Source organism: Protomyctophum parallelum (genome assembly GCF_964188405.1).
Source record: "Protomyctophum parallelum genome assembly, chromosome: 1".
In the NCBI taxonomy this organism is placed as follows: domain Eukaryota; kingdom Metazoa; phylum Chordata; class Actinopteri; order Myctophiformes; family Myctophidae; genus Protomyctophum; species Protomyctophum parallelum.
Genome location: NC_139697.1, coordinates 56,103,527 through 56,117,941, shown reverse-complemented (window position 1 = coordinate 56,117,941; position 14,415 = coordinate 56,103,527). Strand labels below are relative to the sequence as shown.

Genomic DNA, 14,415 nt, shown 5'->3' with positions numbered 1-14,415 from the left:
TGGTTAAAATCCTTTCATTTATTCTGGTGAAGGTAATTTACTAGTCTTATGAAGGTCATCTATACTGGTCATGGTCATCTATACTGGTCAAGGTCATTGATACTGGTGAAGGTCATTTACGAGTCTTATGAAGGTCATTTTTACGCTCAAGGTAATTTACTAGTCTTATGAAGGTCATTGATACTGGTCAAGGTCATTGAACGGCGCGCTATAGTGCGCGATTCTTCATCATTGTTGAGGATTTGAAAAAAGGTGAAAATCCTGGATTACGAAAGGCTAATCCATCGTCCATGGTCTCGGATCGCATACTACAGTATGCCATCTTTTCTCGATTTTGGAAGATTTGAAAAAAATGGCGAAAATCACGGATAAGCGAAAGGCTTTAGTCCATGGTCTCGGTCTCTTTAAACCATGTAAATACAACAAATTGAGCAGAGCACGGCAGGGACTTGAACCCCGTTCTGGTAAACCAGGAGTGCAACACCAGTGCCTTTGTTTTGTTGTAATTTACAGGTCCATTATTTTCATCTTTCTCATATCCTGCAAAATCATGAAAAACGACATGCGGTCCAAAACCATGGACTACAGTATGCCCTTTTTTCAAATCCTTCAAAATCATGAAAAACGACAGACCATGGACTATATAGTATGTTGTGATTCTTATGATTTTCATTTTTTCAAATCCTCCAAAATCATGAGCTTGTAGATTTGATTAGTTTTTGCTAATCAGGTTGGAGCTGGAAATAACAACTGTGAGAGCTATTGGGAAACATGGCTGTGGTGTGAGAAATGACACCGGCGAACGTCTTGTTGACTTCTGCCTAGACAACAGTTGGTGGTGGTACCATCTTTCCACATAATAACATCCACAAACTCACTTGGAAGTCCAAGGTGGACAGGAAGTGGCGCACGTCCCTCCCAAGATGTTATAGAGTTTGTTGTTGATGCCAACAGCGACCACTGCTGAAAAGTAAAACCACAGGGTCATCGAAGGAGACAACTTGATATCAGCATGTAGTATGCCGTCTGAGATGGGCCCATGGTCAAAAATGATGAAAAACAAGGATTTGAAAAAAAATACGAAAATCACTCCGAGACCATGGGCTATATAATCCATTGTCTCGAGTGATTTTCATCTTTTTTTCAAATCCTCAAAAATGATGAAAAACGGCATGCTATATATAGTATGCCGTCTGAGATGGGCTATAGCCCATGGTCTAATCCTCGTTATGAAGTGACTCGTGAGTGGTGGTTTTCTTCATCTCACTTAAATATAAAAACTTTTAAATTAAACAAACATGTTTAGGCCTACTTCAGCATCAAAGAAATTAAATTGCCTACTGTCAGCTGTCCAGCAGTCCAAATATTATTAAATTAAATTCAGAGGCGAAGTCTGCAAGGTAGGCCTACTGTATATGAAAACACTACTGTCCCATCCTCTGTGCTAGTGAATTAAATGGAATAACATTCGATTGTGGGTTAATAAATAAAGGCCTATACAAGGAGGTTAAATGGGAGGCTATTGTGCAGTCAAAGTTACCAATACAAGCTAGTTAATTCAGCATTCTTTTATTGACCGGTCAGGCCTCAGGCCTACAGTTGCGTGGCACATCTATGCACGGAATATCCATGTTCACAGTGAAACGGGGTGTTGTTGTCGAGAAGAACCACACGCATACTCACTATGTATATTTACTTTGGGAAACTCAGCCAATGACTGATGATTTAGAAAATGTTATAATCTACATTATAGGTTGTCAATGGTGGGCATTGGTGGCCATACATTTTTTTGCAATTAGTTTAATGTAGCTTTATGTTCTGATAATAATAATCTGCTGTGTTTGTTCAGGAACAACAAAACCCCAGCTCTTTAGGAAATATAATATACATTTCACTTAGTAAGAGACGACACCTTCGCTCAAGATTAACAGTTTATTGAAACAGAATGAGATGAATGCAGAGTGGAGTGAGGAACCCAAGGTAGGGCGAGACTCAGGGTGGGGGCGTAGTCTCTGGAGCCGACGGTCATCTTTGCTCTGTACTCGGAATGAGAGGTTGGTCGTCTCTGCTCCGTCACTGCCCCCCCTGGATTCCTAGACTAGGGGGGGGGCAGTATTATATATAATATATATATTTACTATATATATATATATATATATATATATATATATAGTAAATATATAAATATAAATATATATATATATATATACACCGGTATATATACAGTATATACACACACCATATATCTAGGTGTGCCCCGAGATCTTTATGTATATGAAAAGTGTGCCCCGGGACAAAAAAGGTTGAGAAACACTGTCCTAGAGAATCGAAGCGGAAGGAGGAGGTTGGGGTGGAGGAGGATAGCGATTTTGAAGAATAGTGCAGTACTCACAATGTTGGGTCTGTCATGGAGCAGAACAACTTGGTTGAGAGATCGCAGGTGTATTTATGCTGTGGTGATTGCACCGGGGATTGGCTGGGTGATAATGAAAGGCAGGTGAGTTTGATTAGGAGGGAGGAGTTGTTGATAATGAGGGAGGAGTGGTTAAGGTCAAGCGGAAGGAGGTCTCTTGACTCTCTTCTCCCGAAACTACGTTGTATAAATACAACTTCCCTTAAAAAATGCAATATACATTTTAAGAGGAAGTGATGAAACAAATAAATGAGAAGACAATTGAAGCGTATATGGATTGTCTCTTCTGTTTACTAGAGCTGGAGAGATGGGAAGACCCCTGTTACTGAACGTTTGTACTCTACAGCCATGCATGATAGTAGCCTACTCTATAGCACTCAATCAGAATATTAAGTTTTAACTTCTAAATGAGCACCATTTCCAACCTCATATAATTGGTCCAATATCCGTCTACTAACTCTTTGTCTCTTTGGTGGGATATGGACAGTTCGCCTACCGATTACATCATCGATGGGGATTCCAAACGTGTTGTTCAGGGTGTACCCTTTGAGCGAGCCATGCCCTTTGGTTGCCTTCTAGGCCAGCATCAGTGTTTTGTACTGGAAAAAGTTGATATCACCAGATTACCAAATTGACCACTAACTAAGTTTAATTACATAACCTGATCAACTTGGGAAATGATATATGACATAGCTAGGACATATGACTCCAAATTTGGGCAAGGTTGCAGCCAAATCTGAACCACTTTATAAACTAAACGTCCATTATAAAAGTAAAGTTACATATTTTAACTGCAGTGAACGGCAGCAGTGGAAGTGCTTCTGTGGCCTATGACAGTGTGCAAATCATCGCCATGTAAAATTTACAAATTTCAATTTAGGCATTTAGCATATAGCTTTATCCAGAGTGACCTACAGTAAAGTAAGCAAGGTAAACACATACATCAAAATAAATGCATGTAGACAGTGTAATGCCTCAGTAATAGTTACACCAAGAACCTAACATCAGTCCAAACCGTATACTATATATAAAGAATCACACCTGTGTGAAGTGAGGGGCGCTCTTATCGTACATCATCATGACGTAACATGTCAATTTGCTCAGACACTATGATGCATTGTCAATGGGACTTTAATCTTTCTGTAAGACAAAAATCACACCGTGTGAAGTGAGGGGCGCTCTACAACATCGTACATCATCATCAAGAATGGTGGTCCCTTATTGGCCAAGCGTTCTTACCGACATACATATGCCGATTTGTTCAGACACATATGTAAATTCTCCATTCATTGTCAATGGCATTTAATGTTCAGACAACACAAACATTAAACACTATAGCGGTTTATAGGAAAAAACACTAATAACCTATACATAGAATGAATTAAATGAAATGGCGACCACAGACATGGAACACAAGCGAGGACAGCTGGCTGCTCTGACCATGGCAGCGGTGGTCATTGTGGTTGGGGTCCCTCTGTGGTGGGGGACCACCAGAGCGCAACGTACGTGGCTACCTGTCAGATGAAGGAGCTGTCCAAGCTTCAGCTGCAGCTCCGAGTACACGTGGAGGTAGTGTTTGCACGTGGAACCCTATCACCAGAACAGCAGAGGAAGCTTCCGTTGACGCAGACGCAACGCGAGGAGCACGTGGCAGACGCGGACACACATTTAAAATACAGTCATGAGACGACGTACCGCATGGCTACAATCATGGAGGAAGATGCTTTAAATCGGCCCACCGCGGCGGAGGCAGATGTCTCTCTACACATGCTCGGCGAGAGCCGATTTGGTTCCATTGTTGCGTATGTCGTTCCAGAATTGTCGCCATTGCTGCCCGAGGACGTGTCGGTGTATATCGGTCAGCGGCGAACAGTCATACTTCGTATTGGCACGGAGATGAGAGTGAGCAAGACGCTGACTCAGTTCCTCTCTCAGCTGGAGACGTGGGTCAAACAGGTGCTGCAGGTGGTGTCTGTCAGCCACGCCGACATCATCACAGATAGTGACAGAGTCCGCCACCGCCCTGGCTACAGGGAGAGCAGTCCAGAACCCGGGCTAAATTGCAAGGCTGATGGTGCAAAAGCCTTCTAATCCAGCCCGGGATATGACATCACCTTCAGCCTGTTGAACCCAGACCCAAAGTCGCACAACCTCCAATGGGACATAGAGGGAGCCGTGCCCGTCCCCGATGCCCACCACTCACCACTTTACATCCGCAGCCACAGGAAGCAGGGCGTAGCGTCCAATGCATTTCACTCGGTGCGGTGGGGCGGTATCATGGTCTATAATGTTAAGGCTCACTATGGGCCCCACAGTGAATGTCCTGACAACATTAAAGGTATATTCAGTGATTTCACTTAATTCAAATATCACTTATTTTTTTGTTTTGTTGTGACAATCCTCTCTGCTATAGTGTGCTGACCATATAAGGAGTTCCTCCCTGTCCCCAGTTAACCCCTGGGGGTCAAAATACCTTAGGTTTCGTTTTTGGCTCTCTATCCTGATTGGATGAAAGGCTTAGGTCCCAGCCAAAAACGAAACCTAAGGTTTTTTGAGTGAAATCACTGAATATACCTTTAACGTCAACATGGCTAAAGTCATGGGAGTCTTCCTGGCGCAACTCCGGCTCATGTTGGGCGTGCAGTCCCCGGAAATTTCTCCCGGCATCCTGGTGGCGCCGCGTGTCAATGCAGGATTGGCCGACTCTGAGCTTGACAGCCTGATGTGGAGTCGTAGCGTGGAGAATATTGCCAAGGCAGCAACCACCATTTCCTCCCTGGCACAGCTGCTTGAGCACATAGGTGACATTGTCATCAATGAGGACATTGGCCAGCAGCTATCAAGCAGTGTCACTGCACTGCAGCTGGCTGTGGCTGAGCTGCAGGCCGGGAAGCTGGGCTCTGCTCTGCAGTACAGTAAAGCAGCTGTCCTGGCTTCAGAGAGAGCTTTCTTTGACCCCTCAGTCTTCAGTGTTTCCTACTTATCTGATGAGCAGAAGTTTGCTATCTACATACCGCTGGTCCTGTTGTTCTGTGTGCCCGTTCTGCTGTCGATGCTCAAAATGTCATCTGAGGCCAGTCAGTGAGTGGCAGATGACAGCGACGCAAGGATAAGAATGCCAAGACTCCACACAGAAAGGCCCTTTTGATGGTATGAGCCCACACCTAGGGTATGGGCACATGACACGTCACACGACTGTGCCACCATTCAACGTTCAATTGAGTCTAACTATTGAACAGATGGACGGTTTTATAAGCGTTTTATTTTATTATTGTCAGGGATGCGATCGTAGTGAAGATGAATATTCTGAACTACTTAAAAGGTAAACAAATACGATAAAAGGCTGGCAGTGGCTAAACGCAACCAGAAATACATCTGGCAGTCAATGAGTTTTAATATACCGTATCAAATCACATTTTTATCCTCTCTTTCATCTGTTAGGTCTAGACACTTTTCTAGTTAACAAACAATAAATAAGGGGTATATGAACAATACCTTTTGGCCTAGACTAACATGACTAAATAACTAAAATATAGAAGCCTAACCTTTTTTGGATTATTTTCCTTCATTAGCACCCTGGAAAGAATATTGCTGCATACAGAGAATTCCTACAATTCCATGCCACACAAACAAATGTCATGCTGATAGGATTTTACTAATAATGTAGGCCTACCACAAAAAAGTTGTCATACTATGTAGGCCTACTATTACAATAATTCACCATATTTTACAACCAAACATAATATGCTATACTCATACAATACTATTTTACAATGAACTGACTTAGCTATTATGTCACCTTTATTTATTTTTGTCATAAATTGTTCAGATAAATGTACAAATATATATTTTGCTATATAGGGTTTCCACTTTCCAACTGTGTCCACTGTGGCTGCTGATCTTCTGTTCATGACTAACTCAAACAAATGAGCGTTTCATCAATGATGCAGTGTATGTGATCTCATTGTAACACTCTTCTTCTTCTTTCTTCCTTTCCCTCCATTTCCCGTCCTGTCCAGAGTGATGGAGCCAGTATACCAGCGCTGTCAGTGCCACCAGTACCAAGGTCATGGTCAGGGTCAGTAGCACCCCCTGCAGGATTCCGCGGGAACTTCCTGGGGCTGTGCAGAGGGGAAAATCACACCCGTGTGAAGTGAGGTGAGGGCCCTGAGGGGCGCTCTGATCATCGTACATCCTCATGGCGTAACATGTCAATTTTCTCAGACACATATGACGTAAATTCTGCATTCATTGTCAATGGCATTTAATGTTTGTGTTATGACAAAAGTCTAGGCCTATAGAAGGGGCTAGCACCCCTCAAAAAGAAGATGCTGATTTATATTGACATTTGTATATATCGTCACTGTCAGGTGGATTTCCAAAACATGGATCCAATGTAGTTATCATTTAGTTAATATGTAGTGCTTTACATTAAATTTGCCAATTAGAATTAATTTATAAAATGCATTTGTAACTGTGAGTGTGGGATATAGTGAAGGACTTACGGCTGTAGACAGACAAGTTGACATAGCAGTTGTGTGCACCCAAAGGGTTGGTGACAGAGCAGCGGTACAGTCCAGACGTCTGGGATGATATGTTTCCAAGGTCAGCTGAGGCTGAAAGCTCATCTGTTTTGTAAGAGAAAACAATTGTCTCATTGATGTGGCAAAACATTTAAGCTAAGATAGGACATACCCAGTGATGGAAGAAGTACTCACTCACATGTTTTACTTAAGTAAAAGTATCAATCAATTGTGCAAGCAAGTCCGGTAAAAGTACAAAGGTATATTGGCATCAAAATACACATAAAGTACCAAAAGTGAAATAATCATTATGCAGAAGGTCCCATTTCACAAGCTTTCAAATGAAGATATATAAATATCCTTTGAAAGCAGTCGACCTACAAGCTCTACAAATCGCTCTACAAAAAGTATAGGTCTGAAGTGGTTTCGTAATAATAATAATCAAAATCTACAAAATCTGTTTCTTTTTTGTTCCATTTTGTTTATTGTGTTGCTGTTTCTGTTTATTTGTGGCTATTATTTTGGCTAAATCTACTAATTCTAGTAACTAAGATTTTCAAATAATTATAGTGGGGAAAGTAGAGGAAAAGTACAACATTTGCCTTTGAGTTGTAGTGAAGTAGTAGAAAGTCGGAAATACTTAAGTAATAATACCTCAAAATGGTACTTTCCCTTCAATAAAATAAAATCTGAAACTTCAGGTCAGTACTTGAGTACCACAGAGGTATAGACCAATAACACTAACACCAAGGATTTTGTATTAAATCAGAACACACATTTTGTACAACACTCTACCACTGAGAGAAGGACAGAATGATATAAAAAAGAGTATTTGATGACTTTTGCACTTGATAGGCCTATATCCTAATACATTCCATTGCAGCTCTTACCGTGCATAGTGACTGGGAGTGACACCTCAGGATTAAGCTTGTCCCAGTGTATCTCAGGGGTGGGGACCCCCTCAGCTACCATGCAGGTGAGGGTGACACTTCCTCCCAAATCAATATCTCCATCCCACTGGCAGAGGGGCAGTGAGGGAGGTGCTGCAATCAATCAATCAATCAATCAATCAATCAACTATATTCACTGTCTTACACCTTTTCTTTCCTAAAAACAACCAAGCCAAGTTGCCCTACATAGAATTAGAAATCCAAATATCTTCTTGTGTATCAGCACATGTGAATGATGTGATGTAAAGAATAATTAATCTTGAATAGCACAAGAAATACACCATATACATCACATGTTTTTGAGGATTCCAGCAACACTTGCATGGGAGCAATATTTGAACAGAACAAAGTAATCTATTTATTACTATTTACAGTTACAATATGGCCATCTATTTTTGTTCTATGCACCTTCTGTTAGAACTCCACCACATCTATAATAAAAATAAAAATAAACGTTATATTTGTAAAGGACCTTTTAAGAACACAGTCACAACTCACAAAGTTCTTAGCCTCGGAAACCCAGACGTACAGTAAACTTACACACACACACTCCTCTCTCTCTGTCGCTCTAATTAATTAGTCTCATGTCGCACAGCTGTGTCTAGATTCTCCCGGCGGATCCTGCCAGGAGCTGCCTATGCCATAGAAAGCATATTGGACCCCAGGCTACAAAGTGCTTGACAGAAGAATCCACAATACATCACTGTCAAACTGGACATATCAGATAGTTCTCAACCTTTTCAGGCTGCAACCTCCCGAAAATAATCATTATTTGAAGTGATTACATTTAGTTTGACTCGCTTCCAGCTAAATGTTATGAAAATAGTCAGATGACACTTCACTGTCCCTGCACTGACACGTATGCTAGTCAGACCAATGAGACCATACACCTACCCTGCACAGACTAGGTAGGCCTACAGTATATGCCAGTTATAGACACCTACCCAGGATGCTGAGCATCAGGTCTCCTATGCCAGGATATCCTGCCTCTGGTGGGTTGTTCACCATGCAGCGGTAGACACCAGCATCTGATAAGCGTGTGTCATTCAGTACGATATCAGCACTCCATGGGATGCCTATGCGATGGGGGGAGATTGTGTGAATTCCATTCACAAACTTTTCATGGGGTGGTGAAAGGGAGAGAGGGTGGTGAAAGGGAGAGACTACCTATGATATTGACCATGATACCGACATGTTTCTGACCATGATACTGACATGATACAGTATGATTTTGACACCATGAAACTGACCATGACTAACCATGGTACTGACATGATACTGACATCACGGACCATGATATTTGCACCATCGTATCTCCATGATTGTCTGCCTAGATATGTCCTTAACCAGCCCCTCAGGTCCTCCACTGCTGGCCTACTCGAACTCCCTAAAAGGTGGCTACTAAGAAATATGGTGAGGCAGCATTCTGCTTTTATGGGCCAACGGCCTGGAATAAACTACCACTGCAGATCAGACAGGCACCCTCTATAGACATCTTCAAGACACAGCTTAAGACTCACCTTTTCACTCTTGCTTTTAGTTGAGCTTTAAAATATCTGTACTTATTTTGTACCACTGTCCTCTGCCTGATTTGCGACTGTGTTGTGCTCTATGCTATTGTCCTATTGTTTGAACTGCATGCCTGTTTTAATGCTGTTTTTGTTTTGCTTTTGTTTTTGTTATTTTTTCTGCTCTGTAAAGCACTTTGAGCTGCATTTGTATAAAAGGTGCTATATAAATAAAGTTTATTATTATTATTATTATTATTATTATTATTATTATTATTATTACTTATTCTGACATGAAACTGATCATGATACTGATCTGATACTTACTGACATGATACTGACCATGACTAACCATGATACTGATTTACTGTGTCACTAAAGCGGTGTATTTCGATTGGGCCTTTTCACTCAAAGGCTTTCACCTTTCAGGAAGAAACCAAAAATACACAACGAGGACATATTTGCATAGTATAACCACACATGGGGGTCTATTAGAGCAATGGTTCGCAAACATTTTAGCCTGTGACCCAAAAGAGAAATTAGACATTCGCCCGGGACCCAACCTACTGATCTACAAGCTCACAATGCGTCGCTCCGTGCCGTGCTTTTTTGGGAATGTTTATTGAAAATGTTTTGGAATAATATTAGTTAAAAACTAGGAAACATTAATCAAAATAAAGGCACCCACAAATTATTCCTAACCCACTGTTTGGGAACCGCTGTATTAGAGCATAAAGTTTGGGAACCAGAGTAATGTTAACTCTCCATAGACACATACACAAAACAGAAAGTGCAAAACTATGGCACCCCATCTTTAAAGGTATATTCAGTGATTTCACTCAAAAAACCTTAGGTTTCGTTTTTGGCTGTGGGACCCAGCCTTTCGTCCAATCAGGATAGAGAGTCTAAGGTTTTTTTTTTGACCCCCAGGGGGTTAACTGGGGACAGGGAGGAACTCCTTATATGGCCAGCACACTCTATAGTAGGGAGGATTATCACAACAAAACAAAAAAATAAGTGATATTTGAATTAAGTGAAATCACTAATATACCTTTAACTAAACCATATAGACAAAAAGGTACAGTGCATGTTAAACTGAGTGTAAATGGTAAATCGTGCATTTTATATAGCGCCTTTATCCAAGGCGCTTTACAGAGATTGTGCATTACATTCACCCATTCACACACACATTCATACACCGATGGCGGCAGAAACCATGCAAGGCACCAACCAGCACATCAGGAGCAATTAGGGGTTCAGTGTCTTGCTCAAGGACATTTCGACACTAACTCTGGGGGAGCCCGGGTTCAAACAGGCAAACTTGCGGTTACCATCCAGCCACTCTACCCCTGAGCCACTGCCGCCCCGTGTGACTGTGAACAATACCTGCAAATCCCACTCGGCCAGTGAGGGAGGGGTCTTCAATCACCTGTCCATGGTCATACACGATCACCTGGAAGTGAGAAAAGATACTGATGAAGAACTGATCATTGACTTATACATTCTTGTGAATCACATTGCAGATACACATTTCTTATTTGTATACTATGTGCAGTGACAATAAATGTAATCTAATCTAATCTAATCTTAAAGAGATTTTAAGAAGCGAGACATGGCCAAAGCATTTCCGGGGGTCCCCATCCAAAAACGTTGAGAACCCCTGGTCTAGAATAGGTTAAAATTACCCACACCAAACATGTATAACTGTCTTCTCCCGGTGACCTAGCTGTAAATTATCCCCAGATGCCCAAAATAAGGACCAGAGCAGACTGCCTGTTTATACCGTAGTTAGTTAATATGTATTGAACATGAAGAGAGGACTGCTCAAATCCAAAATAGCCTATAACAGCATAACTTCAACAATCAAGTATTGGTTGAAATCTGTGTGTGATGCTGAATTACAAATCTATAACCATTTCAACAATACCACTATGTTAATAAATATCACTAGGAACATCCCTTTTTGCAATTTCAGGCAATTGAGATTAGCCTATTTCATGCAGACCTGCATAGGGGAATCTGGGTCAGAGAAGGGCGCCACGGTCCAGATAATATTGAGTCTAGACAAAGGGGTGATGGTGAGGAAAGAGCAGGGCAGGATGACGACATCACCTTGAACCACCTCCATGTTGGATTCCCTCATGATCACCGACAAGGCAGCTGGAAGGAGTCAGGAGGAGAGAATGCAGAGTCAACTCAACACATTTATGTTTGTTAGTACGATTTGTACAGCCAGTCTACAATCTCACAACACATCACGATGGGGTGTGAGCATGTAGATTGGCTATTTTTGTCGAGTGACAGTCATATGATTAGGAGTATAGATTAAGCATTAGCAATACCATGCCAAACACATTTAGGTTATCATTTCTATTACAAAAGTGACATTCTGAAATACAACAAGTCTCATTGCGTTGTCCAGTAATAGACTGGACAACCCTACTGGCCCAACTTTAAAAATGAATGATATCTATACAATATGTTGGATACTGTGGAGGAGGTGGCCCAAACGCTAACCTGACTCTGCGGCAGGAAAGGAAAGCTCCTTCAGCAACAGACTGTTACACCCACGTTGCGAGAAAGGAACTATAGGAGATCTTTGCTGCCTGCAGCAATAATAAGACAAGACAGTACAACTGCTCATCTGCGGTTGGCTTGATCAGGATGATTAGTATGGGAATGTTGAATTCAAGCCATTGGACTCGTTTTGTTGTCTCCACCAGGCCGAAGGCATGGGGGGAGAGTATGTTTTGCACTCCGTGTGTCCGTGTGTCCGTCCGTCCGTCCGTCCGTCCGTGTGTCCGTGAGCAGCTAACCTCGGCCACTGTTAACCCGGTCGATGCCAAATTTTGCACACACACTCCCTGGATGCCAACGATGAACCTCTGCCCCAAACTTTCCAGAACGGCCTGTTATAGCGCCACCAGGAGGCCGCTTTGTGCAAAACAAGTTTTTGCACAGTACACCTACAGATTTTGTCCAAACATCACGCAAATTGGTACACAGTCTCTCTAGAGCCATTCAACGAAACGGGTCTTTCAGATTTCTCACACTCCATCCTGATTGGTTAACATTGGCTTCCAAAGTTCACAGGAGTGCTCAGTTTCAAACAAAATGCTGCAAATCATGAACACATCGCGTGATTTCCCTGAAATTGTGCAACCACATTCCCACTAGGCCGAGGACGAAATGCCACATGAACAATTTCAACTCAGCCTCAAGGTGGCGCTATAACTGGCCGAAAAGTGTTTTTACCTCTAACTGCACGGATCTGTGGATAACTTTGTATGCCAACTCCCTAGAGGCCAAGGAAAAACCTTTGTCTGGAATTTTTCACATCTGCTCTTTATAGCGCCACCAGGAGGTCGACATATGTAAAACACATTTTCTATTATTACTCCTTCAGATTTTATCCAAATTTCACGCAAATCGGTACACATGATCTCCATAGTCATGTGATCAAGACAGGTTTGTTTGATTTCTCATATTCCATCCTGATTGGCCACGATTGGCTCCTACAGTTTTCAGGCGTAGCCCGCCTTGTACAAATCGCCACAACTCCTCAACGCAGCGTCCCATTGCGATGAAACTGTGCACGCATATTCCCACTAGGCTGAGGAAGAATCCTGGTGGAGACCTGTGCCCAGAAGGGCACTTTTTCTAGTTAGTGTGGTTGCCCGAATGGGCAACCAGACTCTAGTAATTGTAACACTTTATACTTATTATTTCACTGGAGTAGTCTTTATTTTGACGCTTTATACCTCCCACACTGTACGCTGTACGCACTTGAGCCATATGTCAAATTGACCGGAAAAATCGGGAATCGTGTGCTTGTATTTTGTTAAGAGAAATGTTGTATAGTTTAATTGATATGAATTTATTAGTGAATTAAATTTCCCCATTGACATGAATGGGAAAAGGCAAAAATTCACATAAAAGTATTTGTTCCTCGGAGACTGTAATCACTATAGTTACAAAACTTTTAGGGATAATTCAACATTATCCCTAAAATTATTTAACCCTAAAATTTTATCGGTCGGCCTCATGGTGGCGCTATAACAGCCCACTTTACCTTTTGGCTTATAACTCTTGAACCGTAGGTCGTAAAATCAAAATTATCTTTTCCCTGGATTCCTTGGGTCATGACGCATCTCCCCATATAGGCCACGCCCATTTCCGCCATGATAGATTTTCCGCCATTTTGAATTTAGTCCAAAACACACTTTTTGCTTTTCCTCCTACAGATTTTGTCCAAATCTCACAGAAATCGGCACACGTGATCTCTGGACCCATCCAATTAAAACTGAGCCGCAGAATTTTGAAAGTGCGTATCGTTCGGCCGTAATCGTCTTCCGAAGTTAGTAGGAGGGGCCTATATCACAAAAATGCCATAAATCACGAACGGAATGTCCAATCCATCCCAAATTTGAATCACATGTCCGGGGTGGTTCAATCAACCAAGTTCTAAAAGCAATTCCATTTTCATCCATAGGGGGCGCCGCAAATGCGAGAAATGTAACCGTTTGTCGCAAAAACATGAATTTCGGGGGTTAAATCCCTCCGAATGACTTACGCATGATCTAAGGCGTGACTTGAAATTGTAATTGGCTGGCAATACTAGTGGGAGGGGCATATGTAAGCCACTGCGGCAACCACACTCTGCAATTTTTTTAAATTGCGAATTTTCTAGTTTTATATATATTGTAGGTTGGCTATGCTTAGATACCTATTTTCTAATCACGCCGCTCTAACCATCCAAGTCTGAACGCACCTTTAGGTGCTTCCCTGTCATCTATCGTGCTTCCTATTCCTATGGTGCTTCCAGAATGCAAAGAGAAACTAGGATCACAAGAAGACCAAGAAGCACTAAACAACATACTATCAAAATAATGTGTAGGCTACATTGAAATGATTAGAAGAATCCCAGGTAAACAATGCTATCTAAATTGCATTCTTAACGTTGTGGTCAAGAAAAAACATTTGCAGATTAACCTTCAACACACACAAAATGTGGAAGTGTG

At 41.8% G+C, this 14,415-nt stretch overlaps 2 protein-coding genes across 2 annotated transcripts; one reads left to right on the top strand and one right to left on the bottom strand.

The window, feature by feature from the left end:
* Positions 1 to 5,000: 5,000 nt before the first annotated feature.
* On the top strand, positions 5,001 to 5,498 carry LOC310876785 (GPI transamidase component PIG-S-like; the record flags this gene model as incomplete). The annotated part of the gene is made up of 1 exon (XM_083790439.1): positions 5,001 to 5,498. The coding sequence occupies one exon, from the start codon at positions 5,001 to 5,003 to the stop codon at positions 5,496 to 5,498; it is 498 nt and encodes a 165-aa protein (XP_083646565.1).
* An 816-nt stretch (positions 5,499 to 6,314) lies between these two features.
* On the bottom strand, positions 6,315 to 14,186 carry LOC310876709 (immunoglobulin superfamily member 11; the record flags this gene model as incomplete). The annotated part of the gene is made up of 7 exons (XM_083790322.1): positions 6,315 to 6,534; positions 6,919 to 7,041; positions 7,827 to 7,979; positions 8,831 to 8,962; positions 10,781 to 10,847; positions 11,400 to 11,554; positions 14,147 to 14,186. The coding sequence occupies 7 exons, from the start codon at positions 14,184 to 14,186 to the stop codon at positions 6,332 to 6,334; spliced, it is 873 nt and encodes a 290-aa protein (XP_083646448.1). The 3' UTR covers positions 6,315 to 6,331.
* Between the last annotated feature and the right edge of the window lie 229 nt (positions 14,187 to 14,415).